This window comes from Vespa mandarinia, chromosome 1 (assembly GCF_050613455.1).
Source record: "Vespa mandarinia isolate Hongniang chromosome 1, ASM5061345v1, whole genome shotgun sequence".
NCBI lineage: Eukaryota > Metazoa > Arthropoda > Insecta > Hymenoptera > Vespidae > Vespa > Vespa mandarinia.
This window is the reverse complement of record NC_140810.1, coordinates 9,338,907-9,365,535: the sequence shown is the minus strand read 5'-3', so window position 1 is coordinate 9,365,535 and position 26,629 is coordinate 9,338,907. Positions and strand designations below refer to the sequence as shown.

Genomic DNA, 26,629 nt, shown 5'->3' with positions numbered 1-26,629 from the left:
ACAACTAATCCGTTATCTCATCTAAACAGTCTCATAACAACATGGCTTGAAATTGTCCTTCTTCGGGCGTGAAACGCAAAACAAAGCTCGCTTACTCGCGCGCACAAAAGACATATGGAAGATATGTAAAAAAAGAAAAAGCAAGAGGGACAGAGAAACAGAGAGAAACAGAGAGAAACAGAGAGAGAAGGAGAGAGAGAGAGAGAGCGAAAGAGAGAGAGTCATCCCCCGAAAGAGCCGCAGGGGCGGCGAGTATTTCGCTAGAATTTACGTAGCGTTTCACGCTGGCTAATACCGCCGTAGTATAATTATAATTAGCGGGCTACGCCTTTCACACCGCCCCTTCGAAACTTTAGCCGGCGGATACCAGCCACGGCATACATATATCCTTCACCTTGATACTCGACGAGACTTACACGATCCTCATCTCTATATCTAATAGTTTATGTTCGAGAAATTTGAAAAATCGTTCGAACTTGTTTCATTTAAATTACTATTGTCTTCTTATTCCATTATAATTGAATCGTTTGATAAATTCATAATTAAAAATATTATTTATTTTAAAATCTATACTTGTACAATGACTTTTTGATTCACAAAGTTCTACATCAAAATTTATTAAAAATCAGATTTTTATAATTAAATTAGACGAAAGAAAAAATTAAACTCGTAATAACAAATGTCCTCGCTAGACTAGATCGTTTCGTGCATCGGCACGAAAAGAAAAACGAGAACCGATTACATACTAGGATTCTCCCGGGTTTCCATTTAGCGTCGGGTCCCTGCATATAGAGTGCTGCGCGCCATGACACACTGGCCAATCGCGTAGAAATACGTGGACAAAGAGAGAAAGAGAGAGAGAGAGAGAGAGAGAGAGAGAGAGAGAGAGAAAGAGAGAGAGAGAGAGAAAGAGAGAGAGAGAGAGAGAGAAACAAGTATCAAAAAACGGAGAAGAGAGAAGGAGCGAATGTCAGAACGATGAGACAAGACGAAGAGGAGAGAAAGAAGATGGAAGAGAAAGAGAAGAAGAAGGTGGAGTAGAAGGAGGAGGAGAAGAAAAAGGTGGAGGAAGAGGAGGAGGAGAAGGAGGAGAAGGAGGAGGAGGAGGAAGAGGAGGAGGTGGAGGAGGAGTGGATCCTGCGCGTGCCTTGCGGCAACGTCTTGGGCCTCGCGTGCCCAAGCATGGCCTCGTCTCACTATTCGGTATTCATGGTCAGAGGTCATCATCGAGCACGAGCCACCTTAGGGTTCTCAACCTCTCTCGCGTTACCAAGTTACCAGGGCAAGACTTACGAACCGTCTCATTAACAGCGTTTATGCGTTCCACTCCTGCAAGAGGTCCGATCGTGCCTATCCTTCGAGTCGATCCTTCTTTCGTGACTGGCTCAAGAGCAAGTTCGAGTCGATTTCTCGACTCTTACACGCCCTTTTCCGTCTCGCGAACGATTTTAAGACGGATAGTTTGCTTTAAAAAGACATACATATATAGGCATAGTTCAGTCATCAAGTAGAATTATTTTTATTCAAATTATTTCGATCTAAGCTGCATTTGGTTTGGATAAATCATTAATAAAGTCTATAAATAAGCGTGTGTTATCGATTTTTATTGAATTGTTTACAATCATGTAATGAACTCCTTGATATATATTCCACTTTTTCGGAAATCTCGAATAATTCACCTCGTCATTTGGGCATTTGATTATCTTTTTTCTTCGAAAAGTTACATGTTAACATTATACATTAATTATTTAATATCAATTATTCACCTTGAATAAATCCACACGGAACGAAGTACATACGTATTTCATATTTATTATAGATATATATAGATAATATATATATCTTAATTCCAATTGTCTGAATTTAAAATAATTTATAGATATATATACATATGTTACACTGTGAATAATACCTGGATATTTTTTTACGTTGTTGAATTACAATCCTATAACGAGTGATGAAATGACTAGAAAATCATTTATAAACCAAATATATTTCGGAATCTTCATTAATTACAAGGTGCTTCTCTCTTATATTCGTCCTGTTTTACTCGCGTGATCATCCAAGCGTACCGTCGCCTCCGCCTTCACTATACTGACGGATTAATGATCACTCTTCTTCTCTCGTGGAATTCTCTGCCTTCCTACGTGAGAAACGGAAAACCTTTACGTCTTTGTCGCACATCTTAATTTCCTTGGAGAAGGAAATTTCACTTGTCTTACTTAATGTTTCCTTCGTCTTTCTTTTCGAGATCTATCTCAAAGAATAGATCCTACGAGCTTCCACAAATTCGAAAAATCTGACGAAGATCATTTTTGACATGGGAATTATGTTATTTTCTTCGAGAAGAATCGCTCAACGTAAAAGTTCTTTTCTGTAAACCATTCGTTTGACAGCTGAGAGATTTTTCTTTTATCATGTAAACTTTTTTAAACAAAGTATCACGAAATGGCAGTAATTATAGTTGAGCCTGGAATAACCCACTGACTCTCTCTCTTTCTCTCTCTCTCTCTCTCTATCTCTCAAACAACGCATTAAATCGTTTCGAAAGAACGCTATATAACAATCATTAACAAAAGTCTTATAACAGGCCATTCACAGAATCGAACGCTCGTTCATTTAGCTTAATAACTACAAATTATAGGTTATTGCGACTTCATGGCCTACAACTTCTGTGAATCGGCGTGAGGTAATATCGTATCCAGTAACCTTGATAGTATCTAATACATGTGTCGATGACGTTAGATACAAATCGATGTTTTCTTGAAGAACAGAAAACTCTTTTTAATATATGACCTATTGTGATACGTATATATGATGAAATCTTGCTGTTTTATCATTCTTAGATTAGACGTATTATCAAAGCACTTTCAATTTTATCTGTTTCCTTTTTCTTCGATAAATTACAAACCTAAAATATCAAATTTTCTTGATCGTCACCGTGATATCGCTATAATATTGAAGTATCCTTACGCATGGTAATTTTTAATCGTATTTAAAGTAGCTGTTGTAGAACCGGTTTACACTCGTCAGGTACGACCGGCTTTCCTTCCAAAATTGATGTCCTCTTATAGGTTTCGAGTAACGTTGTAAAATGGCTACGAAGAAGAATTAAGAAACTTAATCAATATAGTGTCGAAGTATTAGATATTAAATATCTAAAAAATAATCTTTGCTTAACATGGAATTTAAACACGCATTTTATTTAAAGTTATAAATCTTACTCCTCAGATAATACAGATAATGTTTCGACAGATAAATGCAGGGCTCTATAATTTCAGCTGCGTAAACTCATCCGATAAAAAGCAAATGTCGGTAATATAGTCGGTAAGTAAGATCTCTATATCTTGAACAGAGTACTGAACCAGCAACGAGGATAACAAGAGATTTTGAGTTCAACTTAATCAACAGATGGTTTTAGTATCCTGCGACATTTGGATATCAGATTCATTATTCATTTGAAAATTAATTAATTATAAACATAAACATTAATTCACTCTGTATATGGCATAATAGTTTATTTTTTCTTTATTTATTTTATCGACTTCGAAATAATAAAACTGAATTACATTTTATCAATAACATTTCTATTACAAATAAATTAAAAAAAAAAGGATATGAAAATTAATTTATATATTTCTCTTTGCTTTTACGGTTCTTATGATTCCTTAGAATAATTGCGAAGGTTTACATATTAAATAAAGTAAAACATCAAGAGTTTTGTTAAATTCTTTTTCGACATTTCATCGAGAAAAATGCTAGTTCTTCTCTATACCTTTGCGTAAATAGATACACTTAATGAGGCAATTCATGGTACATCGTGCAAGAGAAAAGACGAAGCCAATAAGAGTAATTCCACGTGTCGATCTATCATCTTATCCTTAGCCGTCAATGTTCGCCCAAAATTTATGTCGAAGCAACACAACGTTTAATTTTCAAACACAAGATGACAACTTTATTATAACTCTATATATTTGTTAATAAGTATCAAATAAATTTAATTTTATTCGTTTTGTTAAAACAAAATTATTCGTATCAAAGATTAATCATTCACCTTCTTCGTTATCTATTACACTTTATTATTATTATTATTATTATTATTATTATTATTATTATTATTATTATTATTATTATTATTATTATTATTATTATTATTATTATTATTATTATTATTATTATTATTATTATTATTATTATTATTATTATTATTATTATTATTATTATTATTATTATTATTATTATTATTATTATTATTATTATTATTATTATTATTATTATTATTATTATTATTATTATTATTATTATTATTATTATTATTATTATTATTATTATTATTATTATTATTATTATTATTATTATTATTATTATTATTATTATTATTATTATTATTATTATTATTATTATTATTATTATTATTATTATTATTATTATTATTATTATTATTATTATTATTATTATTATTATTATTATTATTATTATTATTATTATTATTATTATTATTATTATTATTATTATTATTATTATTATTATTATTATTATTATTATTATTATTATTATTATTATTATTGTTATTATTATTATTATTATTATTATTATTATTATTATTATTATTATTATTGTTATTGTTATTACTATTATTGTTATTATTATTATTATTATTATTCTTTTTTTTTTTTTTTTTTTGTTCGTATAAGTATGTTTGCCCAACGTTTCATCAGGGATAAATCTTAATAAACGAACTATTGTCAGATCAATTACGATGTTACTATTGCATGCATATTCTTAATTTAAGAATTTCCGTACTATTTCACATGTTTTTAAAATGGTTGCCGTTCGAATTCTGACGTAATGTTGTGTTCAAACCAAACTGAGTTAGATGATATGTGATACTTCTATTGTCATATTCTCTGCACTTCTATTGTCAGTTGATCATATTTTTCTACTTTTTTCTGTATTTTCTTAATATATTTATATCTCTTGATATTGATATATTTTTAAGAGTAAGTGACTTTTTGTTTTTTATCTTGTGTAGTGTAATCAGTAATGTGATATCGTTTTGTCCGTGTATATGGTCTTATCCTTATAATTTGTAATTTTTGTTTCCGATTATTGTCTATAATTTATATATTTAGTATGATGTATCGTTTGAATTTAAATTATATTTTTGTGTTATTGCTTGGTCAATTATTTCCCCTCTTCTATATTACTTTTATAACCCGTTCTATTATTAGTTTACATTCTATTAGTTGGTACTAACTATTGCTTTTTGTTTGATGACATTACTTAAATGTATCATCTTTTATAGTTATATTTTTCATTATATATTTTCTGTAGTTTTTATGGCAATTACTTAGTCCCGTAAAGCTATTGCGAATCCCTTTTTCTGCGAATAACCTTTTTGCGAATATTTTTATGTTAGATTTTTACTGATATTATCATTGTTAACGTTTTTATAATGTCTTTCATATATCAATTTTTTTGACTGTGCTAATTTCTTTCGTTAATTTATGTTTTTTATTTTTCGTAGAACTTGTAGTTACGATAGGTTAAGTGGTGCATATCTTTTACCTACTATTGCTTTGTGCAGTGTATGCTCTTCTGAGTAGTATATCTATTTGTCCTACATATAAATCTTTAATGTTTATTAATCTTTCTCCTTCTTCTTTTTTGCTTATTATTATTCTTTCAGTATGCAAATTGGGAATTATCTATTTTTTGTTAATTGGAATTTATTGATTCCATTTACTTCTTCCAGATTTGTATTCGTTCATTTTACTATGCTGAAAGAATATGTTAAAATTGTTATTGCAAAAATATTAATAGTTTTGAATACGTTGCATGTTTTATTTTGTTTTTAAGTATAGTGGTTTATCTTGCTCTTTTTTCATTTTTTAATTTTTGTTTCTGTGTTCTATTCATGTTTTCTTGAATGCCCCTATATTTATATGTTTCTTGTTGGTTTAAATTCTAAAGGATTTCATTGTTTAATATTTTATATTCCTTTTTTTCGATTTACATGCAATAATTTTTTTATTATTATTATTATTATTATTATTATTATTATTATTATTATTATTATTATTATTATTATTATTATTATTATTATTATTATTATTATTATTATTGTTGTTGTTGTTGTTGTTGTTGTTGTTGTTGTTGTTGTTGTTGTTGTTGTTGTTGTTGTTGTTGTTGTTGTTGTTGTTGTTGTTGTTGTTGTTGTTGTTGTTGTTGTTGTTGTTGTTGTTGTTGTTGTTATTATTATTATTATTATCCTCATCGATTTACTTTCACCTTGGATGGTTTTCCTTTTTTCTAAACGGGTCTTTCCTATTAATTTGAAAGGAGGATATTAATTTTGTTTAAACTAATGTACTATCTATGCTACATGTTTTTAGAATATAGATTTTTTGAATAGATCCGTATATCTGAATTTAACCGAAACTGTTCAAACTGTTGTATATTATTATTGGTATTTTTTTTATTCATATTATATATGTATATTTCGCACAGAGGCTTTTTCCTCTTTGATCGTACAATCTAAGTTCATATAAATGTAATTATTGCAGGAATGTTCTAACTATTACTGTTGTATTTAATATTACTGTTTTTTGTATTTATGAATAAATGTATCAGGTAGCTGTAGGTTCTAGATGAATGTTTGTGTTATTATTCCTTTGGTTGATATAACGAGTGGTACTATTATAACTTTGTCCTATTTTCATATTTTTCTGATTTTCTGAGCTAGCGTGTGCATTTCTTCATTTTTTCAAAGTATTTGCTCTTGATGTTATAGTTTTTGGATATGGCTATGTCAATGAGTCTTATTTATTTTGTATATTAATATGATACCTAAACTGTTGGTATTGTGTTTGTTTTGTCTGTTACTATAGGATTGTCAGTATATTTTCTATAACATGGTGTATATTTGTAATATGACTGTATGATGATTATGAGTTAGTGTTTATTTATGAGGACGATATGTAGATATTATTTTTCAATATAATCACTTCTGTTGGTGTATTCTACTTATTATTATCATCATTATCATTATCATCATCATCATCATTATTATTACAATAAAGAATTTCTCCGGTTATTTTTCTGGGTTTCTTTCTTCCCTACGGGTTTTTCATTATTTTTATTATTATTAGTAGTAGTAGTATTATAAATTACTATCACATTATATCATTATATTTATTATATTTACAATATTTGCATACATTTTTAAACCACCTCCGTTTTTTTTTCAATATCTAATGAAGAATAAAGAGATCAAAAATATTTTTTACTGTTATAGAGATAGTATCTTCTTATCGATAGCGGCACACACACTGAAAAATTTTTCATTAGCTCGAAGCACATCGATTAAATCTTGCCAAGTAATTATGCCCGACATCGTGTATACGATGGACGTTACGCAGTGAAAAGCGTTCGGGACTCAACGCATGCTTTAGTACTTACATACATTAATCTCTACGTGGAGACTGCGATATATGTGCAATGAGAATCTTGGAAGCTTCATTTATAATTGTTTATCATAGCGTTATCATTCTTATTTGATCATTTCGATAATAATTATACATCGGACATCGTGATGGAACGATTCTTCGAAGATTCTTGGAAGAATTCTTGTCGATCGAAATATTAGAATTCTTATTCATCATCGAATATAAAATGTTTTTTTTCCAACAAGATTCCAAACAAACGATAAATGAAATAAAAATTGAACAGTCGACAGGACCGAAATAGGGAATAGATAGATAAATTAGCTATACGTCGTTCGTATGTATCGAAATTCTCTTACGAATTCTCCTTTATGTGTCACCTCTGTCTTCGATCAATGATCTCAAAAAGGAACGAGTATAATCAAATATTTCATATTGTCAGTCGACTAGAAAGTACGGCATGTCTACTAATTCACTCCACTCTTCAAAAATGTCTCTCATGCATTAATCATATCCGCTCGCGCGATTCTCTATACTACATCCGATTTCAATGACTACTGCGTTATTAGCAAAGCGAGTTATACACAGAGAGAAAGAGTGAGAGATAAAAGCTCATTGAAAGAGATCTCTAACATATAATAGCCGTACAAATGCGAATGTAAACTTCGTCGAGAAACACCGTGCAATCGAGAATAGCAACAAAGTAGTTTCACAATCAACTTGGATGGAATAACGATTTGGACGAGGCTACGAGGAAAACATTTATAATCTAAGCTTAGAATCGTGAGCGTCTCGTTTAAAAAAGCGAATCTTTGGAACGAATGGAACGTCTTTCAATTTATTCGATTAATCGATGACAGAATGGAGAAATAGAAATTACTTTATACCATTGATCATGTGAAATAATTCGAATTAAAGTGAAATTAAAACAAGAGATAAACGATAAGAAAACAAGGAAATTAAAATATTAAATTAAAGTATTAAAATTGACCTAACAAATGAATATGTTCTGCGATAAATGACAAATATATCGTATATTCTTTTGATTAAAAAAAAAATCAAATCTAATTGAAAAAAAAGAAGGAATAAAAGAAGCGGCATACCGTTGAAATTAAAAGCTTGAATGGAAAGGGATTCGCATGGACACGAAACGGCACGTAATTCGCGTCCCCCTCGTGTCCTGTGTCATTGGCTGCATGAAAGGAGGAAGAAGAGAATGAGGAGGAGGAGACGCCTTCGACGTTGTAGTATAATGCACGGTAAAACCTGCAGATTATCTACGTGCCGGAGCAACGCTCGGAATCGTCTGATGTACGAGGAATCTTCGACCACCCTGTGTCTAGTTCCTTTTTGCAATGGCGTAGACATCTTTGACCCTTTTCGCAAATTTGTTTTACGAATATCTCAAAATCAATTCCCTCTCTTTCTTCTTCTTAACAATAATTTTTAATATTGTGACGGTACCATCTTTGAAAGGAAAAATCTTAGATCAATTATTTACTACGAATTTTTAAAATTCGTTCATATGAATTTTTTTTTAACGTTTATATAATCATTAACCTCGACAATTTTACGCGACTATCTTTTTCATTCTTTTTACCATGCCTCTTTCTTTCACTCCTCTCTTCCTTCGTTAAAAATTGTAAATTGAGAGAAGAGAGAATTATCATTGACGTGAAAAAATAAATAATCAGTAATCGTATCAGAACTCGTCCGAAACGGTCATGGTTTGCGATCAACAGTCGTCGTTAATCATTACTTGATTGTTACAGCTATATTGAATTTATAGGAAATTCAACATTCATTAAATCATTTTTAATAATTATTTTATTGATTTATTAATGATCTATTTATAGGTGATTGGAAACGATAAATATCATTTTTAGTCGCGTACACATTTTATTAATAACTTTTAATTAATAGTATACATTAAACATATTTATATATAATATAAATTATGTAAAGTATATATATATATATATATTATATATATATATATATATATAAAATACAGATACACTCAATATTTATATATTACATAGATACATGTGATAATAATTGTACGTTACATAAAAATATTTGAATAAAATTGTAGCCGTTGCCAATGCATTAAGAGACGGATCGTCGGTCTCGTTAAACTTAAGAAACGCCCCCGCATACGTAGCTTCGATAACGACATAGTATCTACGCCATTGCCTTTTTCCGAGAGTGATCTTGCGGTTTCGCGATTACGTTTGCGCGGATCGCTTTTCTTTTCATAGCTAAAGCGAATCTAAGATAATTCCTTATACATTCGTTTTACGAGTGCCTGTATTCAATACGATCGAGATATGTTCTTTCTCTCTTTTTATTATTCTTTTCCTTTTCTTTCCTCGCGAATATGAGTTTCTCGATCACGATCCTGTTCCTGTTGGAATCCCTTGCTGACAAAAGGAACAAGTCGCGTCGTATAATACGGACGCTCCTTGCATCGCTCGTTGCATCCAAACGGAAGACAAGTGCACTAGTTTGAGATCTTACACATATTTATTATAGTACATAGACAGAAAGATAGAGATAAAGAGAGAAAGAGAGAGAAGTACGCATACAACAGTCTACGTGCTACTCATAATATCAGCTTTTAAAATTTTAGGGACAGTTCGAATCGAGATAAGTTCTTGATAGGACTACGAGTATATAGGCGGAGTCACTTAATTTGTTACTAATCAAAATACGAGTTAATTCTTTAGAAATTATGTTCAAATAATAAAAAGCAAATTTTCTTTAAATGATAACTCATTGCTTATTACTTCAATATAACTATTGCACCGCTTATATCTTTTTATCTACGTGATTAAAGAATATTTATCCAAATAATCAAAAAGAAAAATGATTTCTTTTTTCCGTATATCTCCGATCTCAAAGTGTCACGATTTCAATTTGACGGATACGCGTTTCGTACTTGTCAGAGTTAAGTTTTTCCCAACGTCTCGATGGGGCGTTTTCCTCTTTTTTTCCTTCTTCTCTAAGGATCTCGCTCGATCTCAGCTAGCTTAAGTGGATGATAAAAAGTCGTACTCTCCAACGCGGGCTTCGTTGCCCTAGATCGAGCACGCGCTTGTGAACGTGCGTGTCTCTCTTTTTACGAAGATATAGGTGCGCGCGAGTGTGCTCGTGAGTGCGCACACTCATCAAGAAATATCAGAAGAGCAAAACGTTCGTGTACTCTCCAAGAGACTTCACGCAGGATCGACTCATCGTACACGTACACATACACGTATGAATAGGCACACACACACACACAAAGAGAGAGAGAGAGAGAGAGAGAAAGAGAAAGAGAAACCATACTATCTACACATACGCACACTTATGTACGTGAGCGGACGAAGGCGATCACACGTACGGCTTATGAACGGACGAGCCAGAAGAACAAGGTGCGTTGGTCACTAGGGCATTGACCTGATGCTGGGCTGGACCAAACGAGCGCGAGCAGAGCGGAATCTTGACTCGAAGAGGAAGAAGGGCTGGATGAGTGGTTGGAGAAAAGAAAAAACAAACGAGAAAGAGAGAGAGAGAGAGAGAGAGAGAGAGAGAGAGAGAGAGAGAGAGAGAGTGAGAGAAAGAGAGTGAGAGAGAAAAGGAGTAGAAAACGAAGTAATACGTTCAGAACCGTCTACGGAAATTTCTTTCGACATCTTCGGTGCTTCAGCTTGTGATATAAAAGCTCGAAAGACATGAGAAACACAAGAGATCAGAAATTTCGATTGATCATTGAGATTTTGGAAAGATTGATAGAATCATTCTTTTTCATTCATACGTTTGTTTTCCTTATTTTTTCTCATTTCGTTTTTTTTTGCTTTCTTTCTTTCTTTCCTTTTATTTTTTTAAAAGCAGTGTAAAAACTGTAGGTACAGTTTTCTCTTTTTTTTTATTGGTTTATTTTGAACTTCATTCGTTACAGAGACTAGCTTTCGTAGAGATCTCAATTGCTAGAAGAGCAATTAATCGCCCTAACATTTTGTATTTTCAAGGAGCAAGAGTTCCGTCTAACGACTTCCCATCGTAGTTTTTGTTCTTTTCTATACCTGCTTCGCCACGCATATTGACAAAAACTCGTGCGCACAGGCTTTCGTCATTCCCGGATCTCATCGTAAATGCCAGAAATATCGTATGTGTATATACGTATGAACTTATGTATGTATATGTATATAAATATCTGCTACTATACGCGAAGGCCGACCTTTCGAACAATTGATCTTCGAGATTCAAGTTTTCCATTCGACTTGAAAATCTCCCTCTTGAAAAAAATAAATAAATAAATATCCAAAAAATTATTTGTTGTGATTTATAAAAATCATAATTCATTATATAAATATTTGTTCATTATAATTTTTTTGTTTTATAATATAATTATTCTTTTATCAAATTCTTTTATCCTATGATAGGATGCACAAATATAAACGAACCTTTTTCATTTAATAAAATCTTTATTATTTGAAGCTTACCAATTACTTTAGATACGCATACTATTTACAAATGTTCCATTATACAATTATTTATATATTTAATATTTATATATTTAGTTCATTATAAAATAGAACTAAAAGTCATAATTACTAAGTATTAATATTACATGCTATGGAATCTAAAGACGTATGTGTGTATGTATATGTATTAATTCAGAATACGATTTTGTATTCTTGATGCTCATCATAGTTTCTCAATATCTCTGACGTCGATATCGCAACCATCCCCTTCACGGCTTCCCATCCACTTTAACCGCATCGAACAAAATTATTCTTATTACTTTTAGATTATAACCATTATATCCCGGTGGTCGTTACGACTGCTCCTTTATGTGCATGCACTCCTTTCTTTTACTTTGTTTAACGATCGAAACCGTGATCGTAATACGTGGTACGACCTAACGGGATACTACAAAGTTGTTACTGTTAAGCCATTCGGCATGTAAAATCACATTAGCACGTAACCGGACACGAGGCACATTCATTGCACGTCGTTAATATTTGTCTGATCTTTATTCCGTTCTCTAGCTACTCGCGGATACACTAGTCGCGTAACTCAAAAGAGTTGGTAACTCGTTTATGTACCATATATACATGTAAGTAAATATATACTCACGTTTATATACATCTATAACGATATTAACTTTGTTCTTCATATCTCTTACCCTACTCCATCCTTCAATCTCAAATGATATTCTCTTCTCGTATTATTAACATTTACAACAAGGAGCACGGAATCATCTCAAGTCACATCTTTCTACATTCGTTAAGCTTGATACATCTGTCACGTAGATACATAAATTTATCTCTGGATCGAATCATAATTGGCAATAATACACATGGATATCGCCCGTTGACGTTTAACGATACCTCGTGATTTTCGATCAGATATATAAGATATCTCAAAACTCAGATTTGAAAGATTTTCTCTATCAAATCATTTTCTCGCAATTATTGGAAATAATATCAGAAATCTGTTAAGCAAAGGAAATCAACTTGCTTTATTTACGTATTTACTTGTTTGAAGGCTTTCGACGTTAAAAGAATCGGAATGTAGAATTTGATTTTTATCTTTTCTTCGCGTTGAATCGATCAACATTTCCTTCTTTCCTTCCTTTTCAACTTAAGAATGTTCGACTGAAGTAAATTTACCAAGGGCGATTTCTTTTGCAATTATCAGCAAGCTTTCTTGAATAACGGCTTCATCTTCTTTCTGTCTCTGTCTCTCTATCTCTGTCTTTCTCTCTCATACACACACACACACACACACGTCACGTATAGTCAAAAGCTTTTTTGAGTTCATAATCCATCAGCCTATTAAACTTTTCGACGTGATACATAATCGAGTAAGATCAAATAAAGATGAAAAAGAAATTGAAAAAAAGCAGAGAGAAAGAGAATCAAGAAACGAAACGCGATTACATTGAAATGCAAAGAGAGTAAGTTATAATAATGAGAATGGAGCGTAGATACGTTACGAGTCGAACACGATATCGCAACGTGCAATTCTTGAGAGCTCAAGCAGTATTCATCTACCTTGCAAAGCAACCATCTCTTCATCGCAAAACCGCAGGCAGCCTTCGTCGAAGGATGTTACGTGTCCTAATGGCCGAGTGTTGTCTACACTCTTCCTTCCTACCATCAATCGAGTAACATCTCCTGTACTAGATATTTTCTTATTCTATGAAAAGCCGATTACAAATTTTGTTGCTTGAAATAATTTCAAATCAATATTGATATTTTTCATTTCTTTTCATTAGTACTATTATTTGAATCCATGCATCGTAATTAATCACATTCTCCTGAACGTATACGAGAAATAATTCTTTAGTATCAATATAATTATTTTAACGAACACAGTGCTTTGTTTTTTGAAATTGAGAAAAATATAACTAAGTTAAAAAATATATCTAGTTACATTCTTTTCGCAAATACTTTTATTTATAATTAATGTCTATTTCTTCATAATTTTTATTTTATAATGAATAATCGTATAAAACATGGTCTCGACAAACTTGCCTTAATTGGTATAATTTTTTGACGATCATTTTAAACAACAGCGAACAAATAATGGAAACGATATTTGTAGAGAACTCAGGTTTTGCCTAATCACGCTCATGCTCTCACTCCCAGAATGTGATTGTAATAACAAATCTCGAAGAGGCCACGCCTATCTACCATTATCATTGGTCAGAGTAACAGATAAAGAAGCAAAATGGGAATGGTCGGGGCAGCGTGATCGTGATTGCGATCGTAACGAGACCAGAGAAGGCAGAGCATTGGCAGCGATTGTTGCGGCGACACGCGCTCCGCAACGTAACATCCGCACCATTTTCAACTCTCACAATCGTTCTTTTGATTTATCGATACGCTCTTATCGCTTCTGATCGCGTTTCTTCACGCCTATCTTTACTTAAGATTACATACGATCGAACCAGCTTCAATCGATATTCTCTACTATTAATAAAAAATATCTTTCTCTTCCTTTCTCTTGTTCTTTATTTTTTCTTACGACTTTTCAAATATTCGAAAATTTGATCAATTAACTTTACCCCAACGTGGCAAATATTCAAATTCCTTTCATACTCGAACTATCTATTCGAAATTTATATCTTAAAAATTTCCATTATGTATTATTAAGAGAAATTAGTAAAATTATCATCGTACCTTCAGAGTTAGAACATCTCTGATTGATTTTCTATCGATGACCTTTTAAAGATGACAAAAAAAAAGAAGAAATCCGTGAGAGTCATCGGTTCCACGAGATTGTATTCAGTCGATATACAACTGCGACACGCTAAATATGCCTTTCAGCCTGGAATCAACGAGAACATGCTCTTCTTTAGGGAGAAAAAATCGAAAGGTCTAAGATAAGTCTCGGATGTCTATTGGGATCGAAACTCGAACGAGCGAACGCGATTCCAAAGCGAAGACGAGAAGGGACCATCTGTAGAGCAATATATTATATAAGCGAATACGACGTCCTATCGTACAGTTTATATGGCCTTTACCATCAAGGGGATATTGTGTAGGCACCCATACGTGGCCACATATTGTATGACACGGACGTCGCTATCTGCATCCGGCAGAGACGCCGCAACTTCCCCCTCCTCTTCTTCCTTCGTCCTCGAACCCCCGCACTTCGCGAGAGACATGAAAATATGTTTAAAGATTTCTCCCGGGAACGTCAAAAGAGAAGCTGGAAGGTGAGAAGGATGACAACGACGTTTCATACTCTCTTTCGATACGATCACTCTTCTAACTCCATTATCGAAAGGACCTCTTACAACGAGTGAAAAACTTATCATCCGACTTCCTATACTTCTTTCTCTCTCTCTCTCTCTCTCTCTCAGTCTTTCTCTCTCTTTCTCTGACATGAGTTGAAATCATATGTCTCTTCTTTCATTAACAACGTTATATCTATCTGAATCACATCATTGCACTTCCTTCGTACATCTTATTTGTTTAAAGAAATTTTAATCAATCGATATCACGTAAAATTTTCTTTTAATCTATGTTTAACAGGCATAAGAGCGTGTGAAACGAGTCTGCTATCTAATTTTAATCGTCGACTCTTGATGAAAAGAGAAAACGTCCGAGTAATACGACGTTGACGCATTTTGTTAGATGCACTTGCGGTTTCTAGAAGCATATCTGTATAGCGGATTAAAAAAGAAATAAGAAAAGAAAGAAAGGAGAAAAAGAATGATAGAGAAGCGGAGCCACAAGTAAGGAGTAGAGCGATCAGAATACCGTCCATCCTGGCTGGACAGGTGCGCGTAAAACCGAGGGAGGAAAGAAGGGGAAAAAAAGAGGTGATCTGTCTTGGTATGCTGAAGGGAGCAGCCTCTGTCTCGGAAGCCACCGATCCAAGGTCCACTGTTGCCAGTTGCCGGTTCACATGACCCGAATATTTTTATTCAACAGATAAAACGCTCTAGACTAGCTAATCGTCCACGCGATTGACATATTTTGCTAATTAATATAAGAAACGAATTCCTCGAGCGATTACAACAACAAACGAAGACATTTAAAAGAAAAGAGATTATATATATATAGAAGAAATCATTCCTTCAATCGGCAAAGGGACAAAAGTTTTTAACTCAAACTGTGCTAGTATTATTTCGTATTTTTCCTTTAGAACTCGTAAAGTAAGTATACGTAATGTCTCACTTGAAAAGAACGAGTTTATTGGTGTTTAAATTATATAAACTCACCTGATTGCTATAGAAAAGAGATACATTCTTTCTCAATGAACAACTCATTACGCCTTCGTTCTCGCTTATATTTGGGTTAACGTATGCAGGAATGTCCTCAGCCATAAATATACTAGATCGGGTAGTCCCTTATCGAAGCCGACGTATCAGCGACAACCTAATCATGCAGAGATGATGTCTCGCTTCATTACGTTCGCATTCGATCGAATAAAGAGTATAGAGAAAAGGAAAATAGAAAGAGAAAGAGAGAAAGAGAGAGAGAGAGAGAGAGAGAGAGAGAGACGGAAAAACGAGAAAAAAATAATCAGTGTTCGTAATCTTCGTCATCGTTTTGGTATTTTGACGAGCTGCAAATCTAACGACTTTATTGATAGTATTTCAACGACGCACGGTAACTGCACCAACTAATGTAGAATTTTGAAATTGAGATATTTTTATTAATACCTAACCACAGAGTACAGAAAAATTATAAGTGATCGCGCTTATCTATATCTATCTACCATCGTATTGCTTCCGAATACGCCGGCAAATTCTAAAGTTTCTTAAAGGATCGGCGCAAGCGGATAACCCAACAAGAAATCTCGGCTCCTTTTTAGACGCGCGTAGAAGCCACGCGACCCAGTATGCTAGTCGTTCAATGGCGTATGATTAATCTATCCATTGGGTAAGCAAATGGAAAATAAAAAACGAATAAAAAAAGAAATCATCGATAAAAATATTGGAATCTGAACGTTAAAACATTTAAACGTTAAAATGAATTTTATAATAAAATTTGTTAATTCGAAATAGCAACGTAAAATTCATCGGCAAGTTTTTTTTAATAATGATGGAATCTATCGCTCGAAGTTAAAATAATATGATCGATTAATCTATGATACAGAGAAAAATTACACTACGCCAATGGCACTTGAATGCACTCATTGGTAGCCCATCGAGGCGCGAGTGCGTATTTACAGAGGACGTAGAGACTAATTGGGAGAACAGGCGCGGAAAACGAAGGTAACGAGAGACCGGTCTCCGAAAGAGATCTAGTATTAGATCAGATCGTTGCGCAGTGCACGAGAGAAGCGACACGTCGTACGTCGTGTTGCCAGCAAAACGGCGCACGCAAGAGAACAGAGAAAAGGAAGGAATGAACGAACGAACGAACGAACTCGAGCAGCGACTTGTCGATACCTGTTCCCATGCGTAGGCGCACCGTTCATCCGTGTGCCTACCACGAGCGATCGCAGGAAAAAGAAAGACGGAGAAAGTCCACTTAGATTTGTATAGAGATGATAGAAAGAGATCTCTTAAAAGAATCATACAAATTTTAGATAGAATCTTGTAAAAGATCATCATAAATATAATGAAAAATTCATTTTTACATACAAAGATCATATAAGATGAATGTAAAAAAATCGATAAATTGAAATTTGCAAAAAAGAAGGAAACTCAGTACCAATAGAGGCTAAAGGCTACGAGGGGAAACAAAAAGAAAAAATAGGAAAAGAAGGAAGAATGAAAACGCAAGTCGAAGTAAAAGGGTGCATTCGAAGTGGTCGATTCTTTTGTTGAATGCAAGTATCGCATAGAGATATAGAAAAGAAAAAGAGGACATTATCTGCGAAGGAGGAAGCAAGATGAAGAAAGAATGACCAGTCCAGTCGGGGATCAGCCAGAACGGAGACACCATGTACGTTGGATAACATCAAGGAGGAAAGAGAGGGGAAATTATGGAAAGAGTAGTGGTGGGACAGAGATGGAATACATCAAGAGAGATAAGAAAAAGAGAGAAAGAGGGAGAAAGAGAGAGAGAAAGAGGAGAGAGAGAGAGATAGGAGAAAGAAAGAGAGAAGAGAGGAGTGAGAAGAAAAGAAGGAGGAAGAAGACAGCTGGTGTCTTCGACGGTGTTGGTGATATCACTATGAGACCACAATGACGTTGGTAGTGGTGGGTAGCCGATGGTAATGGTGGTGGTAAACCAGCATATCCAACAACACTTGCTGCACGCACGATGTCTTGGTGAGGGGGGAGAGAAAAAGAGACAGAGAGATTGCCCCCTCCTGCCGCGGGCGGCGCCACTCGAGGAGATCCTTTCCTCTTTTCGCCTCTAGGCCATTCTCGAGAGGCGCGCGCGCCAACGCGGTGTCGCCCGATCGCTTCTCGCCGACCTTCGACCAATACGCGCGCGTTTCGTTCTACTCGTTACGTGCGTGTGCCAACGCAGAATTTTCCCAATAGACTTTTCCGAAACTCGTCCACCTTTCCCCTCCTCTCCTCTTCCCTTTCCTCCACCACTTTCTTCTTCTTTTTCTTTTTCTTTTTGTCGTGACACCCACCTGTGCATTCATCCCACTCGAACTCTGATTCCTTCAAAACACCCCTGGGCAAAATCACCTTCCTCTTCTCTCTTCCCCTTCTCCTTCTCTCTTTCTCCACCATCGCGTGACAGCCGGAATGCGACCACGTGATTACTCCTTCGCGTACGTCAACGTCCGTTTGAGTCGAACGATTTTCGTATTGATTTTCTCTTCTTAAAGTGATTCTCATCCACGTTTGTCGTCGTCGACTTTGTTGTTATTGTTCTTGCTACTGCTGCAGTTGCTACTATTGCTGCTATTCTTACCGTTCCTCTTCAACTTCTTTCTTCCTCTTGTTCGCACCAGTGCAATTCATCTAAGCAATTACATAACGATCGACACGCCGGAGGCACTCCAACGAACTTCATAACGATCCACGTGAATCGTTTACCTTGAACTTCGAACGGACTAAACACCGAAAGAAGAATCGAACGAGGTTCCTATTCCTAACAAGGCATGTCGACGAAGAACTTAATTTTTTGTGAATTTCGCATAAACGTCGCAAAAATCAACGGCGCTAGGCTCGTAAAAAGAAACCGGAAAACATAATCAACGAAATAATGACAAAGTCTCCGCGAGGTGGAAACAGTGCTCATAGAAACGTAGGTTCATTGGCAACGCTTCGATTCTTAAGTGAAATCGGACCGTGAAGAGAACGACTTGAGTGTCCATCGTCGACTGAAACATAACTCAAGTAACTATATTGTAATAGACGAGCGAAGCTACGAGGCAAAAATGTGTAAGTACGAGGTTGACAATGGCACGAATGATTCGAAAGAAAGCGAAAGTAAGTTGAACGTCGTTGCTCGGTGAGTTCGATGCCTGGAGGAAAGATTTGTACAAGAAGAAAAAGAGAGAGAAAGAGAGAAAAAAAGATCTAGATTCGCAATCGCGTATTCACGCTTGCCGTCGGAGAGTTTAATGCCTGCAAATGCGAATGAAATGTCGTCGGCTTCGGTGATGGAGTGAATAAGTACCTGCTACTATGATTTTCACGATGTCGAAATAAAACATTCTTTTTCTACGATAAAAGAATAAGAACTCCTTTTCACTGGCAGAAAGGAAGGAAACGGTTGCCTCATCATGTCCATTCTCGAAGGCAACGAAGCCGACAAGACGACAATGTCACCGCTCGACGAAGTCGTGTCTCCAACGAGCGTCGAATCGAAACTGATGGTGACCAACATGTTGGAAGAACACGAAGCGAGCACGTTGGTTGAGCAGAGGGATGGCAAGCGTAAGAGAGACACGGATGGCGAAGAACTTACGCCGAGAAAGCTACCTTCTTTAACAAGGAACAACAACGACGTGGCTTTCGTCCTCGAGGATAGCGCCGACGATGAACTGCAAGACGAACGTGACGATGTAAGTCCTCGAGGATACTTTGGGAATATAGTTCTTTTCGTTCGATAAAAATTAGAAACCGTAACGATCTCAAGGTAACGGTATCGTCTTTCGGATCAAGTTATTTTCGAAATAGTCCTTCGACTCGAAGGAACGCCGCACGAATTGTTTGTCCTTTCGCAGCTATAGAAAAGGAAATTCTCACATGGTAAGAGAAAAATAGCTGAACAAAGCTCGACTTGTCGGTGTCCGAGTGTCCGCCTACGTATATCACTCTCATACCTGTTCCAATGTCTTTCTGTAGGAGAACTCTCAACGAGGCTGACGCGCGGCAACAAATCAGGTGGATAGATTGAGGACTAGAACAAATCGAGGCTAGTTCTCTTAAAGAGGCGCAGATTTCTCTGCATGGAAATTATTCTTCTTCCTTCTTATTCTTCTTACCTATTCAATGATACCTTATTTACTTAAATACATTATTTACGATTGACTTTCAAAAGCGAATGGGAGAGGGATAACCGATTCAGTAAAAAAATTTCAGGAAGTGCTAATTTCATTATAGTGGATTCTCAATATGATATACACCGTTCCGATCAGTAGATTTTGGAAGTCAAGAATTATCAATAATAGATTAGAGAGTTATATACAATATACAGCAATATACTTATAGAAGCAAGACTCTTTCTTTTCTCTATTAATACGTTCTTTTTCTCTATCTTCAGTATCGTTTGACTTTACGATACATTTTCAAGGAACGAAAGTGTCCAGCTCTAAAATGAGGGCGAACGGTGACACCGGTAAGCCTATAGTAACTATCGTATTTGCGTAGGCAGGACTGATGTCGTTGATGTCGTTGTCATCATCGTCGTTGACCTCTCGTAGAATTCTTCTGTAAACTCCAATTATAAGATGATCAAATTGTTTGAGTTTGAGGAAAAATCAAGCCTCGATACATGACGATACGTTATTTGGCATACATAGATACTTTATCTTTAACATAGTTATTTTGATGTTACCGATTCCATCATTAATGATCATAATCGTAGATTTGTTGACTAGCTCAAATAATCTAAATAATCGTAAGAATACCATCAATATTACTCTTCTATTCATTTCGTAAATAATTTGCAACGATCGTTATCAGTCTCCCTTACTTTTCTACACGATCGACGATTTTATCTTGCCTCGATTGAGGAAAAATAAGAGAACGATAAACTTTGAATTTCATAGTTAAAGGAATCCCGAAGTGATAATTTTAACATGCGTAGCTCATCGCCTTGTTTCGAAGGAATATGTACAAATAATCAAAAGGTGAAGTTATATCGCCTTTCACAAAGTCGTTGATATACATATACCTACACCTGTATATATACGTAATATCTATATACAAACGTGCATGTGTACCTACATACTAAATATTGCTTTCTCAATTTTCATTCCTCAACTCTCCCATGGATCGCGAGTCGATCTTCTTGAATAATTCTTGATCTTTGCATGCAGTTATCTTTTTATTTGCTGATCGATTAATTGCTGCTTATTATCGGCAATCTGCATAGGAAGTCTTTTTATTTTATTAATTTTCTTCCTATTTCATTTCTTACGACATTCATTAATGATGAGAGTAAAGTTGCCGAGACAAGCTTGTTTTATATTTGTTAGAAGCGGACATTTATATCGCACAACAATATTAAACAAAATTAGATATATATTGCGACGAATGTAATTAACAATGTAATTAACAATGTAATCAATGTAATTAACAAAATATGAACAAAATATATATTTCCACAGAGCTAACTACAAAGCACGAAAGTAATTAAGCTTACAGAGAGCTAAATCTCAATTAACTAGCGATCATGACAGGAATAAAAATGACGAACGATTGCTCTTGGATAAATAACCATCGAGATTGATCGATAGATCACATATCGAGCAAGAATAAATTGAAGATCAAAGATATATACGAGTCTACATATTTTTTTCGACAATTTCATTTTACTTTATCCAAACTTTCAGGAACGTTTGGCTTTTATACGTAAATCGTATACGTAATATTTTACTCGTATCAAAAAATATCATTAAAAAATTTTCTCTATAAAACGTGTTCAGCCAGACATGGCGTAAGATCTCAGCTACCAAATTCAGCTATTTACACAATATATTGTGTGCAAATAGCATATATACTTTCCAGACCTTCCGAACGCGAATAAATGCTATTTATAGATAATATTTTCAATTTGATAAAATTGGAATTCAGTGGCAGCATTGCTGCCAACTCGGACTTGTTACGATAAAATCTCAAGAGATTGTCTCCTTGAAATTTAGATCCTTATCATTTTGCATCTATAAAAGAACATTGTACTTACAAATCAATCAAGAGGAATCATTTTTTGTTTGAAAAAACAATCGTGCATACCTACGTATAATACGTATAATACATATAATGCATACATATGTGAAACATATACGCATAAACCGCATAATTCTATGGTTCATACATTTTATGACATTTTTATAACGCTCTCGCGATGGTCCAGAGTGGGAGGGCAAAGATCGACCCGCAAGATCATAAATGTTTATTCGCACGAAAGAGTGTCGCAAAGTTTTAGTTCGAGGGTACTAATTTTATACTAAGAAAATTTAACCACGATTCGCGGTAGTCTAAAGGCCAGTTATAAAACACTTGTGGCGTCTTAGATAATGATAGGTATGCACGATGCCGTGCGTGCAGCGGTTTTTGATATACTGTTTGTGCTTTCGGAAGGTAGCCGTTAAAATTTTACCCATGAATGATAAACTGTGCTTGCTGCCGTTCGTTTGCACTCGTGATTTCCGGAATGCAATTTCAAATACTCTAGAAATTTCAGATTTACTCTTTTGTAACTATTTGCTCACAAAACAGCTTATTATTCATTATTACGAAAAGACGTTAAAATTATGAAAAAGAATTATAAAATTATAAAATTTATTGTTTTTGAAAATTATCAATAATTAATTTATAATTAACTACTTTTCATTTAATAAATCTTTGATATTTTTAATAATTATTATTTAAATTATACCGTTATATGACAAAGTTATTTGAAATCATTACGCAACTAGACAAACTGTGCCACATCAGCATATTTCCTCAAAGTCATTGACGAAAAAGTCGTTTTCTGTTCCTACTAAGCGCTCACACCCACGCGATATTTCGAAACCTTCCATAACGGGAATCAAGTAAGTACTTGCAAGAGCATTTGCAAGATAGCTTCAACGACTTTTTGGGAGGAGTATGAACGATCATATAGATAGAAGTAAGAAGACAAGAGTTGAGAGAAATTCGAAGATAAATGCACAGATATAGACGGACAATATTGTTAAACAATTCTTATGATGCCCCACGCAAATTATCCTCCAAGCAAGATCTTGAGACGGTGCCAACGCGAAGATTGCCAAACGATTATCAAAATTGCTATGCTCGTAAACGTGATTTCACGCGGGCCGTAAGTACATTAGATGACGGCGAATTTTTATGCGAGCTCGAAGATGCGTAGGTAGCACGTGAGAACCCCACGAAGAGTAAATGAAGAAATGAGCGAAAGAAAGACAGAGAGAAAGAAAAAAGAGAAGAAAAAGGTAGAAAACTATCTGAGTAATTACTATATTAACCCTTCATAGAACATAGTACAAAGCACTGACAACTTCGTGGCCTCGCTTTCATTCTTTCAAAAGATAAAAAAAACAGAACAAAATCACAGTGCACAACCACATGCGTAATCCGAGATACTGTCGCGCGATACGTTTGCTAGAATTTATCGAGGCAAAAGGTAAAGAGAAAGTTACATTCTCGCGAATAAAAATCTCTCTCTCTCTCTTTCTCTCTCTTTGCCTCCTCTGTCTGCCTGTCTATCTGTCTCTCTCTTTGTCTGTCTGTCTGTCTGTCTCTCTCTCTCTCTCCCTCTCTTTCTTTTTCTACAGACATTGTAATTTACAAATACCAACCTGCGTCGATAACTTGGGCCATATTTACATAGATTCCATAGGATGTTCTGCTTATGCACGAAGTACATAATGCGTCCTCGTATAGTAGAGTGTATAATTTGTATACATATATATATATATATATATATATTTATACATAAGCACAGAAATCTATATACCTATATATATAGAAACTAACGTACTCATGTAGGTGACACATATATCGGAATATTCAAAAAACGAATTTTACCCTGTAAATTTCGACAAATCCTACTTTTCGCCCAAAAGGCAGTAAATAAAGCGTGTTCTACCGAAAAAGAAAGAGAAAGAGAGAGAAAGAATACACCTACTCCACAGAAGAGGAAGGAAGCTGCGAGAGGACAAAGGAGACACTACTCGGATCTTAACTACGTCCTCCGTCGTCTTCTCAGTGCTCGTGCACTGTGCGCTCCTTTTTCCCGCCAGAGCCGGGCTTTGAGGTAGGCAATAAAGATCTGGATTAAATCCCATTCGCGCCGTACGCACCGCAAAACGTATAAACATAGCCAAAGCACGTAGGAAGCAAGCAGCTTCTCTCTCTCTCTCTCTCTCTCTCTCTCTCTCTTACGTGCAAATACAACAGGAACTCAATAAATGGCAGGCTAAAGGAGGGCAAATTTATCCGTGTAACAGCCATTTTATACCAGTACAATATATTATTATACTCTCTCTTTCTCTCTCTCTCTCTCTTTCTTTCTGCTTTATCTCCAAACAGGAGCGTGCACGCGCGCGCCGGTGCAGTAGCCAAAGGCTTAAAATGTTGAAGCTATGCGTTTCTTTGCTAGCTGGCTTATTTAATAATTTGCATATTTCGGATTTATTAAAGTACGAGAACGCATAAAGAACTCGAAGATGTCATAGATCAGATTATTGTTTTTATTTTATACAAATACGTGTTATTCCTATGCTCGAACTTTAAGCGTTCGTCTTTTCTATGAACAAATTGACTCATTTCTCGACAACTTCGATAACGATGTAAATTAGGTTCCTTGTCTGGTTCGCGTTCCGGCTCACGTCGATTCGCGTAAAACGTTTGCGCTACGATATTTCCTATTTCTTGCTTGGTGGTAAGTAAATACCTTTTACTTGTTAGTACAAATGAGAAAAAAAGATAGAGTGAAAGAGAGAGAGAGAGAGAGAGAGAGAGAGAGAGAGAGAGAAAGAGAGAGAGAACAAGAAAGAAGTTCATCGATTGCAAATAAATCGACAAGGAACGTAAGTTTTCGCTCTGTTGTTCGGCGTTCAACGCCGCCATCATCGACACCAATGATACAAATAAGCCTTGCAAGTCGTCTTGTAACTCAGTAACAAAAAGTAAAAGAATGCCATGATACAATCATTTGATTTCTTGTGGAGATTTTATTAGGAGCTGCTATTAAATATGCGCGGACTTTCGATAACGTCTGAGAGTTGTATCAATGTAAAAAGGAAGGCCGAGGAGGCTCGTCTAAAGAGAAAAAAGAGATAAAGATAGAGAAATAGTTGGAAAGATATCGTTCCTTTCTCCTAAAGGAGAATCGCGTGTTCTCGATGCTAATAGTCGCATCGTGAAGTGAATATAACGAAGCGTAACATGATATAAAATAAATTCATGTTAAAACTATACAGCGAAATAACGTAACACTTTCTTCTGTTTCTTCTTCTTCTTCGTCTTCTTCGTCTTCTTCGTCTTCTGTTTCATTAGATCTTCCTATTTATGTTATTATTAAGAACATAACTTATTCGAACTATTTACTATCTACTGCTTATCCAATCGATGTTTCTTAACAAATTTAACAAAGGAAATTTAAGAATCGCTAACTTTTCTATGTTTCATTCGGCAACCGCAATGGCCGATCTCCATCATCTAAAAACATAAGCTCACTTATCGTCGACAAACGCTATCCATGGAAGATAATAAACGTATGCTAGCCGTGTCATAAAAGGTTCTTGTGCTCTTTCTCGTTGCTTCTTTTCCATTCGACGATGACTAGCCGTAGACTCGGTACCGCGATTAAACGTTTTATTGCACTCATTTATATGCACTCTATCTTTGTCAAAGCGCAGTTTGCCCGTTTTTTTTTCATGTATGTACGAGTCGACGGATCTACGTGAATACTTGAAAACGACGAAGCATTCGGTAATGGCAACTTTTAAGAGAGAAAGATATTTATATCTCATGGAATTCATATAAAAACTATAAATGTTTTCTACAAGACACTCGGTATATTCAACGTACGATAAACATTAGAAATTCATTTATTGCTCTTTTATATATAACATTAAGTGTGATCGTAGAAATGAAATAGAAAACTGGATAATTATTAACGAAATCATACCAAAACAATTATCGTCACGAAGATACAATAATCTCAATGGACAATTACCCGTTAACACTAAACGACCGTAGATACAATTAAGTGGTCCTAACGACTGAAATCTATGACGATGTATCGGATGATAAAGATATTTATGAAATGATTTTCCTATACTTTTATAAAAGGAACACATCTTGGACACTTTCTAATAACGATGAAGAAGAAAGAAACAAGAAGCATTACGATTTCATCTTTTTGATTTCTCATTATTATTAACCCATTGTACTCTCTTCGGAAGAAGGCAAGACAAAGGCGATTGGAGTTCATCTCACTTTTGTTTCATACATACATAGTACTTACTTATTTACGTATTCTTTCTTCCAAGGAGAAGAGATTAGCCTTGAACTGCCAAGCATTGTCTCTCTTGATCGTGGAGGCTCCATCGTCGATTCTTGTATCGATGCTCGAACTTACGCA

At 34.8% G+C, this 26,629-nt stretch overlaps 1 protein-coding gene across 4 annotated transcripts in view; it reads left to right on the top strand.

Annotated features, from left to right (window-relative positions):
• Positions 1–26,629, top strand: part of TfAP-2 (transcription factor AP-2) — a 134,420-nt gene that overhangs the window by 59,371 nt on the left and 48,420 nt on the right. The window contains exon 1 of one of the 4 annotated variants that reach the window (XM_085658850.1): positions 17,932–19,874. The exons of 1 other annotated variant lie outside the window; for it this stretch is intronic. In XM_085658850.1, the coding sequence (XP_085514976.1) occupies positions 19,593–19,874 (282 nt within the window). In that variant the 5' untranslated portion in view covers positions 17,932–19,592. Of the gene's footprint in view, positions 1–17,931; positions 19,875–26,629 lie in introns of those variants that run through there. 2 more of the 4 variants (XM_085658847.1, XM_085658853.1) reach the window with 2 other exon arrangements.